Here is a 23,607-nt window from a genome sequence, read left to right as displayed (position 1 = left end):
CATAATCCGAGCATGATGACCAGAGTTCAACCGAGGAAGATGAGATGGGATCAGAGACACAAGCCGAGCCAGAGACTCGTGTCGGGTTGAGTCAACGTGGAAAAGGCGGACGTGGGAGAAAACACACAAAGAAACCTGTCGGTGAACCTATAGAAAGACCTCTATATTGTGGACATCAAACGAGTATGAGCAACTTACACAGGCATGGTTCGCAGTATCGGAAGATCCCGAATGTTGTAAGTGCTTAATATTATTTTTATTCTTGTATTTTTTTTAGCTTTAATAATAATATTAGATTTGCAGTAATATATTTTTTAACTTTTCTTTTTGTAGCGAACTATCAAACGGTTAGAATCTTTTAAACACAAATTATGGAAGCCTTCTTTAAACTTATGGGCATGGGGGTACTGGGAAAAACATTCAATATTGTCAAAATGGTCCAATATAAACACCAAATGCCAACATTCAATCGGTTTGCTCTCGAAATAGAATGGCGTGGGGTACCCGGCTAGGTGATGCGGAGATCATTGAAAAGTCGTTGATAGAGTTTCAAGCCACCAAGGGTACCTTCCTTTACATGAACTGCTGAAACCGTATGAAGGATCACCCTAGGTGGGGCCTTGTAACCCCCCGTCAACTCTGGAAGTTATAGGCCATCAAAAAGGTCCAAAACTTCGTCAACATCAACACCTGATACTCGAAACATCAACTTAAACGATTATGAATTCAAGCATGTTGATGAGGAGGTTTTCGAGATCCCTATCCGGAAGGTAGAAGAAGCAAGGGAAGGGGGAGAGAGGTGGAGTCGTCCGCAACAACAGGCGCGAGTGTGAGTGCGAGTGTTGACATGATAGACCAATTCGAGGAAATGAACCGTCGACTCCAAGATATACGTGACCTTATGTATGAACATCTTCAAGTCAAGAATGAGGTTGCCAATTTCCTTAAAGTGAAGCAAATGGACATTGATCTCGAAATTTTAAAGAAGCCGATCGACATCGACCCTCGAATGTGGGCTGTAGCTAAAAAGAGAGAAATGACACTTATGAAAGATACAAACTTTAGGTTTATTTGTTTTAAGTAGTTTTATTTATTTTTTAGTGTTTTAATTTTTTATTTTAATTTTAGTGTATATTTTTATATTTTAACGTAAATTTAATTTATTCAATAAAATATTATTTGTTTAATTTAAATTTAAAAAAAAATTAGAAATGCAAAATAGAAAAAAAAATAATTTAGTAATGATACTGCAGAGTTTTGAGAAGAGTTTTAACTACACCGCTTTTTTGCAAAACTCTACAAAGCTGACTAGATGCAACGTGGCGTAAAACACTCAAGGATGAAGAGTTTTGACTATGCATGGTCTAAGAAGTTTATTAAAGCATTCACAATAGGTATTTTATATTTATGTAAACGAGCTCGCTATATTATATGGAGTAGGTTGTAAATGGTTGTGAAAGGGAAGGGAGCGAAAACGTTACTATTTATGAGTAAATTACGAAACAACGTTTATATTTTATATTTTTTTTAATATTTGTTGAAAGTGGGTTTGAGTGAAGGAAATAGAAAAGATAATGATAAATGTATAAAAATATTATTTAATTGAAAATAAAAGATAAAATATAATGATTTTTAGTATAATTATATAAATGAAGACAGATGACCTATAGAAATGCTCTGTATCAATTAAAAAAAAAGGCCGAATCATTACCAGTTTAAACAAGTCCAAGCATACTAGCAATTAAAAGAAAAAACCATTTCTGTAGTTTTCCCCATTCCTTCCATAGGAGTCGAAGTTAGGGTTATGAATTTGATGATTATATGATTGAATGATTCTTGTATTTATTATAATGAAAATGAGTTCCTGATAGTAGTTACGATTGAAAATGTAATGGAGCATTTTCAAAACAAAAAAACCTACATGAAACAACTATAAAATGTGTTTGTTGGTGTTGCCGATGATTATAGAATTTGGTGCTGGTGAGGGTGGCAAATGTGTTACACGTTTACTTATATTATTTATATAATATATAAATAATTAATTAAATAAATGGTTTTTAAAATATTAGAACACCTAAAAGACATACCCCTCACTTAACAGAGTATAATTAATGGTGTTAGTCATGAGGTGGATCAAAATGACATATAATGAAACATGGGGATGGGGAAAAAAAATGGACGAAGGTGAACAGTAATCAAATCATACTAACGAAAATGATCACAGCCTAGCTACTCTTATATTATCGTAAATTCTAACATTCAAAATTTAATACAACTTAAAGGAGGATGATATAATTATATATGTTATGTACTATATTGTTAAACCCATTATCATATTAATTTAAAATCATATCTTTTAAGATTTAGGGTTTGTTTGTTAATATATATGTAACAATTTTCAAAATATATAGATAATGTGTTATCCTTTTGGTACGTATTTGATTATTTTCTATCTTCTATTTCTACTTGTAGACACGTATGCATTTTCAATTTAAGAAAGCGTGGCATGCTTTGAATAATGAGCAAGACAGGATCTTTTTGCGTAGCTACGCGGCGATGCAAAGCTTACTTTACATTATGTGATTTAGGTGAGAGTGTCGTGATGTTAAAAAATGGATCTTTCCAGAATGTGGCCTATATGTGATTCTTGTGACCCATTTATTTCTTTTCTTTTCAGGGGTTTGTATTGTAAACAATTTACGATCGAGAAGCCATTCACTAGATAATTGTGCTCGAGAAAACATTTGTAAGAAAACAAACAACTAAGTTCTCTCTTTTACTTTATTTTTATTTTTGGGTTAATTTGGCTTTCATCTTATTCGAAAGTAATTCAAGTGCAGTATTAGGAGTAAACTAGATTGGTGTTAAAAAGTAAAAAAAAAAAAAAATTCAAAAGCATGTATACTTTAATTTAGTATTGTAATTAATCAATTAGTTATTTGGTTAAAGAATTAACCACTTATATACTAAAAACATGTAAGCTTTTGTATAAACAAGTTGAGTGATTAAACCTAAAATGAACTTGGTCTGTATAGTGGCAGAACGTAAATATTTGCAGTGCGTGAGAAAAAAAAAAATGTTTGATTTAGGCTTTCTGGGTTAGGAGTGGTCTAACCAAATAAAACTAATATTGTTTTAACCTAATGTGCTAATACTTAACCTAATGGACAAATACTTACAAATCTAAGTAAAAAAATTAGGGGCTAAGGCCTCTTCTCGCTTTATGAAAGCTCCGCCTTTGAGTATTTAAACTTTCCTTATACAAGACAAAGGCTTTGAATCAAACACATAAAACTTCAAAGACCAAATCACTTTTCAAAGAAGCACTACTAGAATAGAAAACTGATATGTTCATACACCATTATTAGTTGAAAATGCTTAGTAAACAATGTTTTTCGATGTATCTCCAATAGAACCATGTGGTAGGAATAACACTCATTAGAAAAATCTTTAAAACTATGCATTTATGACGAAAAGATTTATTTTAAATTTATGGACTTCCTATATAGTTACGACAAATATATAATTATTCTCTACACATTTTAGATGAAGAGTATTGTAATGATATAGAGAAGATTAACATGACTAACTAAATCACTCTAGTAAAATCTCACATCGGTCGTGAACATGAGATATTCTTGGTTCATAAGGAAACGCAAGCCTCTTTAAGCATTAACGCATTTTAGGGTCAGGTGGGAGTAGTACCAGGATAAACGATCTACCAGGAAGTCTCCACCTGACCAACAAAAAACAAATTTGTAACCTCTCGAACGGTTATTCATCGGCGTCAAAGGACAATATTGGTGGTGCAAGGAGCCGATGCTACAAATGATATTAGAGTCACTCTTGATCTGTTGAGGATGTTGGAGCAAACCTCATTAAGACGATGAATCCCTTGTGGGGTGGGGGTTGATTATAAAGTTACAAAGAAGAATAACATGGTCAATTGTATCACCTTGGATAAATCTCATATCAACGGTAGACAGAAGAGATTTTTGATTCATATGTATTGCCATTCTTCTTAAATCACCAATACGTTTCTGTAAAGTATTGGTTGAAAGGGTAAATATTTCATGAAAAATTGGTGTAGGAAATAAAAAAGGTAAGAAGTTGTTTATAGATTAAAAAATAAAACTCTAGTCGTTGGCATTTGTTGCATGACTTGCATCTCGACACGCAACACACACCCGTATGCATTATCCATATACTTCTGTAACAACGGGGGATTAACACCTAAGCTTAATTGAAAATATCCGTTCAGTTAAATATTCTTTTCTCCTTCAGGGTCATACAAATGTGATTTGTTTTGGAAAATAGATGCTGATGTGTTTTTTCTGTTCAAAAATATTTCTCCTTTAATAATATTTTTAGTTATTTTATTTGATGCATAGTTAATTTGCCTATTTAATTAACATAATGCATACTTAAAACTGTTGATAAAGATATATGGGAGTATGTAGAGATGGGCAAAAAAACCGGTTGGTGAACCGGTTCAACGGTTTAAACCGAAAACCGGTTTTTACAAAAACCGGTTATTTAAAAACCGGTTTGACCGGTTTAGTAACCGCCGGTTCGTATATCGGTTACAAGTTCTAGAGAAAAAACCGGTTACTGAACCGGTTATGGAAAAAACCGGTTAATTTTAAAACCGGTTATTATGAAAAAAACCGGTTATTAACCGGTTATTTTAAATAAAAAACCGGTTAATTAAAAAAACCGGTTATTAACCGGTTCTAACCGGTTTCTAAACCGGTCCTAACCGGTTAGACCGGTCCGAGTTTTGCACCAAAAAAACCGGTTAATAAACCGGTCCGGTTATTTAAAAACCGGTTTTTTTCCAGGCCAAGAAAAACCGGTCCGGTTATTAACCGAACCGGTTTTTTTAAAAAAACCGATTTGTGCACCTCTAGGAGTATGGGACCATAGTACTGTAGCAGTAGCAATATGGGACCATCGTACTATACTTTTTCTCATTGTCAGACGAATCTTCGTATCATGTGTTCCTTGATCATGTACGAGCTAAACAGGTTTGGAGAAATGTTTCTTAATTGTGTGGTTGGGACTTGACTACTCTTGGGTCGATAGAACAGCTACTTGAGGTAGCCTCCAGTGGCGGATGCATAGTAACAGGAGGGGTAGCCTCCGCTACCCTTCAACTTCTTGTCGGTAGTGTAAAAAAAAAAGTCAGTTTTCGTATTTCGTTACCCCTGAAAAAAAAATAACGTTATCCCTATGCATATTAAGCTCAACCAATTTAAAAATTCAATCAAACTAAAGCCCAAACAAAGGTGTAAAACCCAAACCAATAAAACTCATTAACCTTTGAAATAATATATTTTACACTTAAAACAAAAATGTCGGTCATTAATTAATCAAAAACTGCCACCACCGTGACCAGACACCACTACGCTGCTGCGGGCTGCCTTTTATAGGTCTGCCCCTTTCCTCCTCTGGTCACCTGACCAGGTGACCTCCACTGCTTCACGCTGTAGCCGAGAAGAGGTGGTTCACCGGTTCGAACCCTCTTTCACGGTTCAACCTATAGTTTCTCACTTTAGGTCTTCTTCAACTTTTAACTAAAATTATAATTGTTTACATAAATTGTCAATATAGAACAATCGTAAGTTTTTTAAAATTATTCCAGGAAGTTATTGAGGTACTTGCTTTTATTAAAGAAGATGGGGAGAGTGTGCAATGATGAACTAATGCAAAAAGTATTCTTAAGTATTTTAAGAGTCTTGATTTTGTGTCTTATATGCACTTGTTAGACGATATTTTAGGCCTTACAAATGCTCTATCAAAACATCTTCAAAAAAAAAAGTCAAGACTTATTTGAAGCGTCTAAGTTAATAAGTGGGACAAACCGAGCATTGAATAATCTAAGACAAAACGTGTTTGACAAGATGTTGGCTAGATTGACATTTTTTTGTGAAAATAACCAGATTAAGATGTTAGATATGACGGAAAGTTTTGGTAATCAACGAAATCAAGTTTTTAATACTGTTTGTATATGCAAATTCAAGAACTTGGAAATAGATTTAGTGAGGTCTCAACTAGTTTGATAGAAAAGATGTCCGGTTTAAATCCTTATGATTCGTTTTCTAAGTTTGACATATCGAAGATAGTGGCATTTTCTGATATGTATCTGAATGACTTTAGTAATGAAGAAAGATGGTGTATTTTGGGTGATCTTACGCCCTTTTATTAAAGATGTTTTTCTAAAATGAAGCTTATCAGGACGGATTTGCGCAATCGAATGGGTGATGAGTATTTGAACAATGCTTTAATTTGTGAGGTCGAAAAAGAAACGCTTGATAAAGTAAAAGAAGAGGAGAAATATACAGCCCATGTGTTCAAATTTATTTATCATCATGCTTCTATTTTTGTTTAGTTTACATTATATGAAATACGGTTAGAATTTTTTTTTTAGCATTACCCATAAAGTTGGGTTCTAGATCCGCCACTGGTAGCCTCTCACTCGTCTTCTCATTCAGGGAAAAGGATTCTTAAGGCTATTATCTACTCATTTATTTGGAGCATTTGAAAACAAAAGAACGCGAACACTTTCAGCGGTAGAGTTTTCACCATAGAGTTCGTTCCGGAGGAAATCAAGACTAATATTTATGGTTGGATTAAGCACAAATCTCCATATAAGGAGATTGTTTGGCAAGATTGGATTTTCTCTCCGTTGGACTGCATCTTAGCTTGAATGGTTTGTTTTTTTGTGTAATAACTCGGGTTTTCCAACGAACGAATTTATATCTTTTACCCGACCCATTTTTTGGTTAATAACTCAAAACGATATGTTATAAACTATAAGCCAGATTATATAAACAAGAACCATAGATCATCAATCGGGCAATCCGTTAAATGTTTTTAAGACTTTGGAGGCTGGTGGGCGCAGGTTCGAACCCCACCCATCCCGTGTTTTTTTTTTTGCTAAAGGTTGTTTAGTCATCTTCTTAATTATTTAAATTATACTATAAATATTTAAATACACTATTTACTTAATATTTATAACATCAACCCTTAAACTAGTTGTTTTCTGAATTTATGTTAAAAACCATATATAATTATATGTATGAATATGTATTACATATGAACACTAATTTAATAAGGTTTTTTATCATATACATATATATATATATATACATATATATAATAATCTCTTTAATTAACGTATTAAAAGTATAAGTTTAAGTATTTGTAAAAAGATCATATTTTATATATTAATTATCCTTTATTATTTACCATAAGTATTTAAAAAGAAATATATTCTAATGGTAAAATTATATATAAATATATTAAATGTACTTTTGGTTAAAATAATTATTTAAAACAAATCTCTCTGTTTTTTTATTAAAATATTCTATAGAAAAATTGTAAATACTTAGTTATTTAAGTATTTTGTTTATAATTATAAGTTTATTAAAGATACGCTATTTATTATAAAATTAATAAATAATAAGTGTAAGTAAAATTTAACTTTCATATGAATACACTCAATCATCAATTCTCGAGTCTCTATCTAGTTTTAGATACGTTGTTGGATTCATATTTATTCCTATAATTTTTGTAATTAGGATTATTGTTGGTAATTCGCGAAGAGCGTGATTTTCACTTTCTTGTCGTATTCATTCTCGTTGGTTTATTCGATCAGGTGAGTTTGATCATTCCCCTTTTTATATACTGTTTTCAAACATTTTGGGGACATATGCGTACTTATTCATATTTTCTATCATATATATATCTCAAACAATCGCAAACATGATCGTTGTGTGTTGTATCAATTAAATGTTATTTGTTAATTACTATTTGCTAAGTGTGTTTGTATTCTATCAAGTTTTGAATTCTCATTAGTATGATCATACGACCGTCTTAGTAACCGGAGCCCGATTCGCTTGGCGAAGGTAAACCGACAATCTCAGTCATTGTAATCAATGCCCGATTTGCTTGGCAACGATTCATTAGCACACTATCAAGTCTTTGGTTGTGATTTGGTTATATACATGTTTGTTATGATTTGATTGATTACTATCACATGGTTGGTTTGCGTATTTATCACTTATCATTTATCAATTATCTATCATATATATATATATATATATATATATATATATATATATATATATATATATATATTATTTGAAGTGTCAAAATTGGTGATCATCTCACTCAACATGTGTTGTTGACCAAACTCCTTTTTCTACGCATATACAGGTTGCTTGAATTGAAGTATGGATATTTAGTCAAGACCATAGGTTATAATGAAGATGATCGTTAATCATGTTTATAATTATTTATTTGAATTGTTTTGTAACGTTTGTAAACGTGTGTGTATATTTGAATTAAAATAATTAATTAGATATTGTCATTTTTATATTATGATAGTATCTTCGAGCTGTGAGCAATCGGATCACGCCCCAGCATTTCCGCCTTAGGTTGAGGTGTGACATTTAGTGTATGCTTGTACGCTCTTTTTCCTTTTTTTGGTTGTAGTGTGTTTGTTCCATCCAGCTCCTAGTTGGAGCCTTTTGCTTTCTAATATAATCTGCTTTGCCGTTAAAAAAATGTACTTGAAAAACTAATAAAATAAATAGTGTTGTCGTATATGGATGATGGAATAATTATAACAAGTCCAATTATCAAAAGATGTTAACTTGTCGATTGGATCAAGTATTAACAAAGGGTTAGGTTATCCTACATAGTTTCCTAAATCTAGAAAGCATATAAAAACACAATGGATTGGAAAATATTGCATACTATCGACAAAATATAACAAAATGCTAAGTAGTATAACACAATGTCAAGGAAGGAAAACATAATGTCGAGGAAAAAGACACAATGACAAAAATAAACAAAAACACAATAATAAATAAAAAGACACAATGATCTGAACAAAAAATTTAAAATCTATAAGCTAAAAATCGAAAAGCAAAAACCTAACATCTAATATTGTAGGGTTTGACGAGACGGTTCCAATTCTACTAGTTTGAGTTCAATCAGAGTCTGTTTAATACCCTTCTAACGACTTCCTAGTTTCAAAAGACTATATATTTGAACCTAACCATATAACTTTTGAATAATAATTCTAATATATCTTGAATATATAATAACACATAATATTTTAGTTTAAAATATAAATTATATAACAGATATATTACATGAAAAAGGTGAAAAATACATGGACGATATTTATATATATATATATATATATATATATATATATATATATATATATATATATATATATATATATATATATATAGTTTTAGAATCCGTGTCACACACGGAAAAATTCAAATTATAAAATTACAAGTAAAGCAAAAACAAATAATTACATAGAGTATATAAAAAACTGGGGGAAGGTTAACGTACAAATGAAATTAACATGCTAATTGTGAAAATCAAGTAGAGTAATTATATATACAAGTAGAGTAATTATGTAATTACATCACTCTATGATGTAATTACATAATTACTCTACTTGTATATATAATTACTCTACTTGATTCTCACAATTAAAACGTTAATTTAATTTGTATTTGATCCAAACCCTAAAAAACTATTACATCTATGTTTGTATTTATACTATGTGTACATAAATTGATTTTATTTATAGCACAAAATGATTTTTCTTAAATGAACTCAATAAAAAAAATGCATGTGAAAAAACGTCCCCGAGAATACTTCTTTCTATTAAAAATTTCATTCTCAGTGTCATATATGTATAATTGAAAGAATTTTGGTTATAAACAAATTTCGTAAATAAGACTTCTCATACGATAGTAGTTCTAACCACTCAGCCTAAATACAGAAGGAGCATTACCTTTATTGACATATTTATCAATTTACCCCTCATCGAAGGAAAGGAGAATAAATTGTAACGAAAGATGTTCTTCAAGAACTATGTTTTTCTGAACTACACCATGAAAAAGAAGTTTCAGGGCTTATCGAATTTGTCATAATGACAACATAAAAAATAACATATTTGCGAATATTTTGTTTTATTTGAGCATAGTTTTGAATGACATGTTTTCCATACAACGTTCTGATCACCATTGAAGGAAACGTTAATGCTGACACAAATATTTCAAATTTGATAAAAGTTACAAGCATTGATAGGTCTGGGGTGGCATGTCAAAAGTGTTCTCAATCTTTTCTTAAATTTGAGTAGTCGATGGAAAAATAGTCAATTTGCCAAATCCCAAATCTTTTGATTATTTCCAAAAATGCACTTGAAAATAAATTTAAACCCGAATCGTGTTTAGAATTCTAACTTTCATATGTTTGATATTTTCAAATAAACACTTTGAACTCATAACAAATTTGACGATAAATTTATTTGCATTTTCAAATTTTTAAAAATACTCAAATTTTCCATTTTTGACCCGTAACAAATTTTGACTTAAATGTAGTTAACTTGTACCAAACATTTTATTTACCAACTTTTGACCATAAAAATCAAATTTAAGTTCTACAAATAACCTGAAACAATCTTTGATAAAAAAAACTAAGAAATTAAATATGATAAACTTTGTTATGTCTGAATGTGATTCGTATATACTATCATTACATTTTTACATATATGTAGTTTAATAAATTAATTGAAAAATTAAATGGATAGATTTAAAGCATTTATTTATAATTTATAAATTTATATGACAATTTATAATAAATAATAATATTCGAGTTTAAAAAAATGGATTAACGTTTAAACATATATTTATAATTTAAGGACTAAAAATATTACTTTGTAAATGAAAGCATATTCGAGTTTTATTTTTTTTACAATATGAACAGTACAATAGGTTAATGATAACATTTGAAATTATATTCTTTTCAATCTTTGACAAACATGGTTTATTGTTGATTTTTGGATTTCACCAAATATTTTTTTTATAAAAAAAATGTATAGATATAATATAAATAGAGTGTAAAAGAAAAGTGAATAATTATTGATCTATTACATATATTAGAATCAATTAAAATCTTAGTTTTAAAGGGGGGGAAATTGTGAAATTAACCAAAAGATAACAAGTGTCCATAATTATTTTAGTTTATTAGAATATGGAGATATAAATCGATAGATTGATTTAAAAATATTGATTAGACTATTACTACAACTATATTACTAATAATTATAAGTAATAAACCATTCTCTCTCTCTCTCTCTCTCTTTTAACGGCATAAGATCTAATATGTAATCATATCATGTTCGGGGCTATCTTCATGGTCGACTCTTCGATTGCCATGAGAACGTACCCCTAATATGCCGGAACCGGATAGAATTCGTAAACCTTCGCCTCCTGTCGGATTCAATCCCAGGATTAAACCTTGATTTGTTCATTCACCCAAATATTCGTTGAATTGATCCAAGTGGGAATCTAACTTGCGTCTCTATTAGGGAAGGACAAACCTCTTACCACTGAACCAAATTCTTTTGTTAATTGTTATGTTTATGTATAAATTCTTTATAGACTCATAATTTAACACGCTTTAAAGGGTAGTAAATATAGTAATATAACTTCCAAATCCAATCTCTCTTCATCACTTTATCGTAACAAGGTGTAGTCCAATTAATTTCCTTTCACAAGAATAAACTGTTAGCTGAATATTTAATTTCGTCTTAAATTATTTCTTGTTAAACTTATCGATGTCTCAATATATATCCGCCAAATAAATATTTTAATATATATAACTGTTTTTTCATTAAATGATAAATTTTCAGGACAAAGATTGAAGGGTACATTTGTGTGTGTGTGTATATATACATATATATATATATATTATAGTGTAGATGGATCGCTCAGCTCCCACTTCTTGGTCTTCACTTTTCTTTTCTTGTCTTTTCAACCCACTGTCTTTCTTGAAATGCACTCTTCATATTCACTAATCATTTTCTTGTTCTCTCTTCATTTGCTTGGGGATCATGGCGGAGCGCGGATCACCCTACCGGAAAATGTGAGTGTGCCAGCAGTTATAGCGTTTGGGGACTCGGTGGTTGATCAAGGGGCCAACAATAATCTTAAGACTTTGATTAAAGCAAATTTTCCTCCTTATGGGCAAGATTTCACTGCCGGACCGACCGGAAGATTTACCAATAATAACACACCGGCAGACATAATCGGTAAAGCTGTGTTAATTTTCAACGTCTTTTATAATTTAGTATTGCATGGGTGCATTAATTACTTTTTCAATGGGTTATGGGTATTTACCTTTTGGTTTCTATAACTTTTTATTAAAGTGCTTTTTAAGTGATGGACATTTCTCTTCTAATTTCTAAGGGCTTTTTTTTTTAATGAAATTTACAGTTTAAACAAAAAGTAACATTCAAATTTATTGGTTAAGTCTAGTAATTAATAATATTTATTTTCCTTTGTCTTGTTTTTTTTAAGTCAAATATATTAAAGAAAGAAAGGAACACCCGAGTATGACACAAAGAACTCAACATACAAAATAAAAAGAAAAATACAAACACTAGTTATATAGATTAAACTACTAACCAATAAATTTGCAATTTGTAATAAATCTAGTAAACATTATGACACTTGTTAATTAACTTTTTCGAAATTCGGTTTTTATTTATAGGAAAGTTCAGGGGGAAAAAAAAAACTCATCAAAATCCACAATTTTGGAGTTGTCAAACTGAGATGTGAGAGATAATGGTGTAACTATATATATTTTTATAAAAAAGTAGATATTGTGCATAAAATTCAAAACTGAATTGACTTTACAATTGAGGAAACATTGGAAATTCTAGTTCAACTACTTTTCATGGGAAAACCCGGTCTTTTGGTCCTTTGACCACTATTGAAGCGGGAATATCTATGATTTTGGTTCTTACAAATATATTATTACTAGTTTTAGAGCACGTGCTACATACGGGATAATTCAAATTATAAATAAAATAAATAATTACATAACGTATATGAAAAAAAATGTATTGTGCTTGTATCTATACAATGTGTACATAAATTGATTTTATTTATATCACAAAATTGTTTTTTTTAATGAACTTAATAAAAAAATGTCCGTACAAAATCGTACCCGATAATGCTTCTTTCTATTGAAAAATTCATTCACGGTGTCATATATGTATAATTGAAAGAATTTTGGCTATGAACCAATTTCGAAAATAAGACTTCTCATACGATAGTAGTTCTAACCACTCAGTCTAAATACAAAAGAGACGTTACCTTTATTAATATATTTATCAATTTGCCACCCACAAAAAGAAAGTATGATATTAAATTGTAACAATGGATATTCTTCAAGAACTATGTTCTTCTAAGCTACACCATAAAAAAGATTTTGATAAGTTTCAGAGGGTTTCTCGACTTTGTCATAATGACAACATAAAAATTAACAAGTTAACTCATTCAATTTTGTGAATATTTTGTTTCATTTGAGCATAGTTTTGCATGACATGTTTTTCATACAACGTTCTGATCACAATTGAAGGAAAAATTAATGTTAACATAAATATTTGAAATTTGATAAAATTTAGAAACATTGATAGGCATGGGGGTGGCATGTCGAAAGTATTCGCAATCTTGTCTTAAGTTTTAATAGTTGAGGGAAAAATAGTCACTTTGCCAAATCCCAAACCTTTTGATTATTTCAAAAAATGCCCTTAAAATAAACTTGAAACCCGAATCATGTTTAAAATTTTAACTTTCTTACTTTTGACATTTTAAAGTCAACACTTTGAACCCATAACAAATTTGACGGTAAATCTATTTTGCATTCTCAAACTTTTAAAAATACTCAAAATTTTCATTTTTGACCCGTAACAAAATTTGACCTAAATGTACTTAACTTGTACCAAACAATCTATTTACCAACTTTTGACCAATAATATCAAATTTAACTTCCACAAAATCCCCAAAACAATTTTCATTTGAGAAACATGATTTGTTGTTGATTTTTGGAATTCACCAAGTATTTTGAAATATATAGTAAAATAATATGTTAATATTTATATTTATAAAAATATATAGATATTATATAGTGTAAAAGAAAAGTGAATAGTTATTGATAATATTAGGATATATTAGTTTTGAAGGGAAAAAAATTATAACAATTAACCAAAACAAGACAAATATCTTCATTTATTTTACTTTATTAGAATAGATAGAAATTGACAAAATTAAAGGAAGATATAATGCAAAAGAAATAATATAAAAGTTATGTTTCAAACATCGAATGTGGTAGATACATGGCATGGATATTATTTTGAAATTGAGTTTGTTCGTTTTATTTAATCTTTGTCTTTAGTGGTAGCCCAAAATATTATTAGAGATTTATTATATAATATTGTCATATTATTCTTATAATTAGATATATTGAATTAATTTTATTTTATTTATATACGTAGTTGATTAATAATATATAATGTCTCACGTGATTTTTATTATTTTACATAGTAACCAAGCCTTAATTAAGGTTATAACATTTTTATTTTCCATCATGTCATGTTCTGAGGACGTTTGAAGTCATTCACGTAGCTGTTAGGAACAGTTAACCATTATTTTTAGTAGATTTTGAGAGATTAACGACTTATCCACCAATACCATCGACGTGTCTGGATTTCTCATCCAACTTTTTTAGTTAAATTGCCGCTCTCCCACCGCCATTGGCAGCTTCATGAGCAATCAATAATTATCGCATAGCCGTATTTTATCCACACATCACATAACCCCACCAGTTACTTACTTTTTCAGTCACAAATACTAGTCTTGCCAGAAACTAAATTACCATTGTTTTCAACTAACATATAAGTTTTGTTATCTTCCTTCGTTTGACGTTTCGCATATTGTTTGAATTAGTAAGTAAAAAGAATCTCCTTTTCTTTTTACTGAAAAAGCTTATTTGTTTATTATTGCAAAAAAATATGCCACCAAGTCATAGCTCCTAATGTTACAATTGTAACTCCTATTACCATCTTAAGCTGTTGTCGCTTGACCACGGTCAAGCCACCACCAAACTTCTTCTATCGCATGCCAATCACGTTTCAGCTACACGTGACAACTAATTGTGTATCTTTACAATTTTTCGCTCTTGTCATGGCGCCTATTTCCTTTGTTTCGACTAATATTAAAGAGAATATGTTATTAGAATTTATTATTATAATATTGCCAAGTTTGGAAGATAGGGTAAAGTTAAAATACAAAGAACAACAAAAATGAAAAGGATGGAAAGAAATTTAATCCATTGATCTTATATTTGAATGGTGAATATTAATTTAATAAAATAAATTGATGAGAGAGGAATAAAGGTAATAACCTACTTTTTGTTTACTTTCTTATTTCACATGCAAATTAAATGTCAATTCTCCCATTATTTTAAAATATCCATAACTTTTCCACGCAACATTATTTTTTTAAAAAAATTTTCTCCATAATAGCAAGCGTTTTTTTATCTTTAATATGAGTATCATATTGTTATATAAAAATAAAAAAAATAAATGAGTTTTTTATATTGTGTTATTGGTTGTTCATTATGATTTTTAATTGGGTTTTTCTATGTATTGTGAGATTTTGGTCATTGTGTTATCAATTGATATTCATATTAAAGATAACAATTAAAACAAAGATTACATCATTGCGTCTTTTTGTTTGTCATTGTGTCTTTGTGCTCATCATTTGCCTTTCTACTTATCATTGTGTTTTAGTCATTGTGTATTACGTTCATGCCATTGCGCAATATGTAGTTTCCATTGTGTTTTACGTTTCAGGTCATTGTGTTATATGTATTCACCATTGTGTTTTACATTTCATGTTATTGTGTTATATGTATTCATCATTGTGTTTTACGTTTCATGTAATTGTGTAATATGTATTCATCATTGAGTTTTATGTATTAGATGATTTGTTGTTATTTTATCATTATATTTACGTATTATTATTACATAACCGTATTATTAGCATTTAAAAAAACACAATGATGATTTGAAAGACACAATGACGAAAAAAACACAATGACAAACAGAAAGACACAATGACGAAAAGACACAAAGACACAATGACGTAAATTTTTTTTTTAATTTTTATATAACAAAGTCATACTCATATTAAAGATAAAAAACGCTTGTTATTATGGTAAATTTTTTTTAAAAAAATAATGTTGCATGAAAAAGTTATGGACGTTTTAAAATGATGGGAGAATTGACATGTGACTTGCATGTGGAGAGAGAAAATATGTACTATTACTTTTATACAATTTTACCTTTGGTCCCCACTTGACACACGTTAATCAAGTATGACTTCTCACACTTCTCATTTTTGTTGGCATTTTTAGAATAACTCAACCCTAAGAAGATATTATTTGATTATTTAGTTGATAATTTGTAATCATACTCATTCTATTTTTGTAGATAGTTGATTACTAATACATGATAACTCACGTAGTTTTCAGTACTTCAAATATCTTTTAATCTACTCCTAAATCTATATCTTTATCCACGACAGAACTTAAACTCTCAAACTCATTAAGTAGGATACCAGTTTACACAACTTAATACAACATGTAGCAGCAAAAAAGTTGTATCCATTTTTATGATATTATACATGGATCAGATATATCATGACGAATTCTTCAGAAAAAATTATGTTTTCCACAATGGAATCTGATAAGTGAGATTTCGATTAAGTGTTTCCATAATCTTCTTCTGTCCGAAGAAATGATTCATCGAAATAATGAGTCACCATTGATATCGACACATCTGACAAATGTTCGGAAGTTCCACTATGCAATCCTTTTCCTTCTTGCACCATTTGAAATACTTAAACATCATATTGGTAACCCTAACCGGTTTAAATGTGACATATATACTTAAATATCCATATAAACCCGCAGACATACGTTTATACATCATATTATATTGAAATCTGGAACGTTTTTCATAATTCGAGTAAGCAATACGCATGTTTATGTGACGTCCAGATTTCAGTACCTGACTTCCTGACATATTCGGTTATTTAGTACAGAGGAAACACGCACGTACGTACTGGTATAAATTCTTGAATTCATAATGTATGCCTAAAACAAAAAGTAAAATAAATATTGTCAGTGTCGTGAGAACTAACTGTGATGGTATCGAGTCACCTTCCTCTCCATTAATGAGCAGTACACGTACTTTTGTACAACTGAATTAATGTGATTTGTTTAAAGTCATAAAGCAAATAATTATATCGAAAGTGATGTACATAAATGTTAATATGCTATAAAAGAAGCTATATTACATTAGAAACTATTATCAACCGGTTGTTACAATTAAAATTGAATTTGGCTAAATGAAGAAGTAAACATATTTTAATTAGTATATTCTCATTTGCACAAAATTAACGTAATGATTTTGAGAGCAACGTAATATATAGCTGACGAACATGGCCAGTAATCAATTAACCAAACTTGATGTCTTTTTTTCGTAACGACTAACAAAATTCATTTTATTCATAAATGACTATCGAAATCAGCAAAGAGCTAGACCTCAAGAGCCAACACACATTACACGTGATTATATATTTGTACCCTACAAAACAGGGACTACCACCATACAATTCTAATGATTTAGCTTACAAAACAAAGTTAAAATCTGCCACAAATATAACCTCAAAACTTTATTAAACTCAAACAAAGAAATTTCTTACGAGAATCAGATCAAAGACACAACAAATTGATGAAGGAAACATGAATCGTCAATGAAACGATATCCTGTAATAGCTCTAATGCATATTTCTCTTAGAGGCTTTGACAAAACAAAGAATATAAAGACTGGTCAAGATCGAAACGATGGTGATTGAAATGCTGATGACTGAGACCCTATGATAAAGCCAGACCGAATGAAAACTTGTTTCTCCATATCGACATCAAAGATGTCAATTGATCTCTTCTCTTTAATACATCCATGAAAAGCTTGAGTCCGGTCCACTAGAGCCCACGAGAGCAGCACCAACTTCCAGCCCATCACCGACTTATGTTTAGCTTAAATTGATCTCGGCCCAATACAACATACAAAACAAACACGATTGTGTTAGAATTAATATTATTAACAACTAAACAATAAAATAGAACTACAAACCTCACTAACGTTTTTTCCAATATTATTTGCTATTGAATTGAAATATCCATATATTTCAACAAAATCCCACCGCTCCTCCCATGACAAACCCACCTGTTTTGAACGATTTCAAACCAACTGGGCATTCTTGGAATTAAGTTTGAAAACAACTTTTAATTTTTTAAAAAGCCAATAAATTAAAAAAATGTTTGAAAATCACACAAGTTTTTTTTATTTTAGTTTTTTAATGAGGTTAAAATGTTGTTTTATAAAAGCAATAAATTCTTGCTTTTTTTAAAATGGTTTTTTTAAAAATCCAATAAGCCAATAAGTTGTTTTCAAACTCAATCCCAAACGTGCTTTAAAGAGCTCAAAGCTTTGATCTCACCAACCGCTTTATTCAACCGTGCCGGTTTCCTCTCAAATACCATCGAGATTTTAATTTTAAAATCATAAGTTAAAAACTTTTTTTTGTCCCTCAAGTCTTTTGTTAATTATTTTAACTTATGTTTTAAACATTGTTGTTCACCTTTTTACATTATATTTTGATTTTTTCATGAATATGATTATTTTAGAAAATATAATATCAACATATAAACACAATTTGTAGATGTATGAAACATAGTTTTCATCTACATTTTTATACATATATTTTTGCAAGAAATGATCGATTAACCATTTAACATAATTATTACACATTGTTAGTGTGTATTTTATTCATATATTTCATAATTGTGTATGCATCAACATACTCAGACATTTTTGCTCAGAAAATCTTTAATTAGTTAACCAACAACTTTATAAAATTCTAAAATCTGTACAACCTCAATAAATATATTAAAATTGTACGTATATTTTACAATGTAGTGAAACGAGTTATGAGCTATATATTTTGTATAAACCAATTACATATTAAAATTGTGAGGGTGGGTGGGTGGGTGGGCGGGCTTGGTTTGGGAAACATTTTTATTTTTAGAGTGAGTCAGTCTTTAGTTGGTGAGGTAGGTTTGGGCCTTGGGGATGGTATTTTAAAGTACGCTATAATTTTTTTGTTAGAAAAATAGAGCATTAAACATTGTGATATCCGGTTCGATCTTGATGGCGTCCGGATTTTACCATAAGTGGATCTTTGGGCGGGTAGGTTTTCCTCATAACTGGAGATAAATTAGAGGCGCCAAAGGGCTCCGTATGGCTTGGTTGGGCTAGTTGACGATGGCCTTTCGCCAATAAGACATCCTGTACGAAATACCAAGCCAATCATCTGTTTGTTTGTAGTTCAAAAAAAATATGGCATAATAAATCTAATTTGTTTGGTTAACCGAGTGTTATGTTGGCTGACATTGACGTTCACACCCTTCACATGGCCACATTACTTTTTCACTCCTTTGGCGCTCCTTGTAGCGGAGAAATGGGTATATACCTTGTTTTAGAAGATTTTGGAGGTGACGTGGAAGTCACCTGGCATTGAGGCCTAGCCCCTACTCTCCGGCCTTAAAGATATTGCATATATGTGAAACCCTAAGATATTCTAGGTAATTCTAATTTATTTAGAATACAGAAAATATTCCTTAAAAAGTTAAAAGTTGATGGAACTTTAGCGACAAAGATAGTTAGGCTGTGCACTATGAGCGCGGAAGGAGGGGGGAGAGGGGCGCGGTGAGGTGGGGCGCGGAGAGGGGAAGGGTGGAGGGGACGATGGGCGCGGGGGGGGGGGGGGGGGGTGAGGTGGGGGCCCACCACCAGCGGCTTTATGACCGTTTAAAAAAAAAATTAAATAATATAAAATACTATATATATATATATACCATTCACCCAACCTCTACAAACATCCCATTCTCCTATTTAAACTTTATAAAACTTTCTCCTCAAATATGTTTTCCGACTCATCTTTCACACTCGAATTCCAGCCCGATATCGACGATATTTCCAATTCGGATTCAGAGGATAAAGCGATATTTAGTGCCGTTCAAGAGGCTGCCCGACTCGTAGTCCAGAATTGCGAAAGCTCACAACCACCAGAAAGACGGCCTCATCTTCAACGGTTGATGAAAGATTATTTTTTCGCCGGACGCGACTTTTGATTCGGAACGATTTCGGCGCCGTTTTCGGATGAGTCGCCAACTATTTTTACGAATAGTTGGTGATTTAGAAAGCGTTTATGCATTCTTCCAACAATAGGCGGACGTGAGAGGTAAACCGGGATATTCAACAATGCAAAAATGCACGGCGGCAATTCGTCAACTAACGTACGGGGCTGCGAGCGACGCCATGGAAGAGTACTTACAGATGTCGGCGACAGTGGCTCGTGAAGCGCTTCACACATTCTGCGAATGTGAGTATTAATATTCTAATTATTTATTTCAAAACCGTAACATTTTAAGCATGAATATCATAAAATTTGTTAAACTTAAGTATTCCACAACTATATCATAAAAAATATTTGAGGAAGCTGGCTCAAAGCGACGTACATAAAATATACGAGGTGCATCATCAAAGACGCGGTTTTCCCGGGATGCTTGGTAGCCTCGATTGCATGCATTGGGAATGGGAAGCTTGTCCTGTTGCTTGGCAAGGTCAATATCATTGGGGTGATCATGATGGCCCAACAGTTATTCTTGAGGCGGCTGCATCGTTTGATCTTTGGATATGGCATGCGTTTTTTGGGACGCCCGGTGCAAACAATGATATAGCTGTGATTAATGCGTCCCATATTTTTGACCGCCTCACAGACGGAGTCTCACCGACATCTCATTTTCCACGAACGATGTCAACTACGAATACGGATATTATCTAGTCGACGGTATTTATCCGGAGTGGGCCACGTTGGTTCTTAGCTTTACGTGCCCGACTGACGAAAAACGTCAGTATTTCAAGAAAAAACACGAGTTGGCAAGAAAAGACATCGAAAGGGCATTCGGTGTATTAAAGAAACGTTGGTCTATCATTAGACAACCGGCTCATTTTCTACAAATGGATAAGTTAAGAAACATAATGTACACTTGCATTATATGATATTGGAGGACTCGGGTAGAGCAGTTTGCCAAGGCGAGTACAATGATGAGCCAGAGCCGATCTGTACACTAAACGAAGATGAGAAACTTGCTAATCTATTAAAAACACGAAAAAGGGAAACGAATTTCAGCCTTCGATCGGATTTGGTTGAACATCTTTAGAGTAATATGCAAGATGACGGCGAGGACGGCGACTAAAAATAGCTTTAATTTTTTTATATGTTTTTTTATTCAATTTATTTTGTATTTTAGTATTATTGTATTTTTTTATTTATTGTATTATATATTATTGTATTGGTTTTTTTTGTTTTAACAAAAAAAGAAAAATCTTGGGCTTCGAAGCCCCCTCACCATAGAGGGGTATTATGCCGTGGGGCTTCGATACCCCCAGTGCCCACGTGACGCTGACGTGACACTGTGGAGAAGCTTCGAAGCCCCCTACCATAGCACACAACCTTAATGCTTAGACGTTTATCTGCTACCTCACAACAACTAAAGTGCCTCACAGTATTAGGAAAACGCTTCTTATTGTATACAACGCGACGTTTAACTTGTTTTCAATAATGATTTACGACTTTTTATATTTTTTATTCATAGTTATAATTTTTCTATACCAAAATAAATTTAATTGGAAAATTTCATTGGTTTTTCAGTTAGTGAATTGGGAATAAAAGATGTATTGCCAGCGTACCTTGATCCATCACTTGATGATAAAGAGCTTCCAACTGGTGTAAGCTTTGCTTCTGGTGGCTCAGGATATGATCCTCAAACTCCAAAGATAGTGGTAAACACCATGAATCAAGCTAGTCAACTAATTACATACATACCCTATGAAACTCACTTTTTATCAGTACCATCTTGTGATAGTTACATTGAATTTGAATATTTTAGATTAGTAGATGGCTTATGATTCAGCTACAAATTCTAGAGATTTTCTTTAAAGTTCTTGTACATCTAGTTAGTTCGCTAGTTAGCCGGTAAGCAAACTCATGCAAGTTCTTACGATGTTTTTCGGGAGTGTGGCACGCGAACTCAATAAAGGTTTTCACCAAACTTTATAGAGTTTGTTTACCGCCCCAACGAACATGCCAACTTTGTTTGCAGGAGTAGCAAACTGCCTAGAAGTACAATAACTTTTGCCCTTTTGGGAAATGTATAGAAGTACTATTAGTTAATCCTTAACCACCTACTAATCCAAAGCTTTCCATTGAATTTAACAAATCTGGATTTTCTGTATCAGTCTGTTTTATCATTTGAGGAGCAGCTAGAACAATTCAAAGAATACATTGTGAAACTCAAGGGTATAGTTGGCGAAGAAAGAACACAATTCATATTAGCAAATAGCTTGTTCTTGGTGGTCGCAGGCAGCGATGATCTTGCGAATACTTATTTCACTATTGGCATTCGAAGATTACAATATGACATTCCGTCTTATGCTGATCTTATGGTATCATCTGCTTCCAATTTCATACAGGTAACATTGTTTACTTTCTACATATATTTTATGGGTTTCCCACCCATGTTTTGAATTACTTAATCATCTGTCCTTTTTTCCGCGTTACATATTGAAGAATATATACAAACTTGGAGCAAGAAGAATAGGGGTGTTTGGCACACCACCAATAGGGTGTTTGCCATCACAAAGAACTCTTGGTGGTGGTGGGCTTAGATTGTGCGCCGAAGAGTACAACCAAGCCGCACAAATATATAACAGCAAGTTGCAACCGGAAATTGAGTACCTCAATAGCACTCTAGCACAATCCAGGATCGTCTATGTAGACATATACAACCCGTTGCTTGAAGTTATTAAAAACCCATTCCAATATGGTACTTGATGTCTTTTAACTTTGATGGAGAGCCGTAGTCATATTTTAAGTTTGTAGTCATCTTTTATAAGTTGGTTTAACAAGTTCATTCTAATACTTCAGGACTAGAAGTTGTGGATAGAGGTTGTTGTGGCACGGGGAATATAGAGGTCTCGATTTTATGTAACCGATTGCTTCCAACATGTCCCGACGATTCGAAGTACCTTTTCTGGGACAGCTATCACCCTACAGACAAAGGATACACCATCCTCATAAATAGTGTGTTAGGAAAATACATTAATGATTTCTATTGATTATACGTGGATATATATATATATATATATATATATATGTTTGTATGCCCTTTAAATGTTTGTGGACAACCTTTCTTGTTGATAATGCTTGAAAAGCACAATATTAATGATGTATCCTATGTAACCCGTTTATGTACCTAAGATATTAAATTAATAAATTTTAAACCTTTTTAAAAACGATGATGCATTAGTGATTCATTGCGCAATCAACCATCCTTTTTACCCACAAAGAGGGAAATTTGTTTGAGAAATGATAAAAATGTTCATTTGATTAGTCAAAGTTACCATGTTATCCATTGAAATCTAGTCTCTTCTAATGTCCATTAAAAATTCAGTCGAACCGTCTAGATATTTATCATTACCCAATTAAATTTTTCAATCACCCAGGTCACACCACATATCAGTGTCTAGTC

The 23,607-nt window shown here is 31.6% G+C and overlaps 1 protein-coding gene across 1 annotated transcript; it reads left to right on the top strand.

Moving 5' to 3' along the window:
• Window positions 1-490: 490 nt before the first annotated feature.
• LOC143621891 (GDSL esterase/lipase EXL3-like) lies at window positions 491-23,346 on the top strand. The gene is made up of 8 exons (XM_077093179.1): window positions 491-563; window positions 747-1,065; window positions 11,732-11,746; window positions 11,796-12,130; window positions 21,729-21,859; window positions 22,316-22,549; window positions 22,647-22,902; window positions 23,004-23,346. Exons 1-8 carry the CDS (start codon window positions 491-493, stop codon window positions 23,192-23,194), a joined length of 1,554 nt encoding a protein of 517 aa, XP_076949294.1. The 3' UTR covers window positions 23,195-23,346.
• The last annotated feature ends 261 nt before the right edge of the window (window positions 23,347-23,607 follow it).

Source organism: Bidens hawaiensis, unplaced genomic scaffold (genome assembly GCF_021521415.1).
Source record: "Bidens hawaiensis isolate Kalapana, Puna unplaced genomic scaffold, B.hawaiensis_p1.1 tig00002977_1, whole genome shotgun sequence".
In the NCBI taxonomy this organism is placed as follows: domain Eukaryota; kingdom Viridiplantae; phylum Streptophyta; class Magnoliopsida; order Asterales; family Asteraceae; genus Bidens; species Bidens hawaiensis.
The sequence above is the reverse complement of the archived record's forward strand: the minus strand, read 5'-3'. Positions and strand labels throughout refer to the sequence as shown.

Bases quoted from the DNA above. Each gene is read 5' to 3' on its own strand.
- LOC143621891 (XM_077093179.1), top strand. From the start codon at position 491: ATGGCGTGGGGTACCCGGCTAGGTGATGCGGAGATCATTGAAAAGTCG. The intron at 564-746 runs GTACCTTCCTTT...GTTGATGAGGAG, and splicing joins AGAGTTTCAAGCCACCAAGG to GTTTTCGAGATCCCTATCCG. The intron at 22,550-22,646 runs GTAACATTGTTT...TACATATTGAAG, and splicing joins CTGCTTCCAATTTCATACAG to AATATATACAAACTTGGAGC.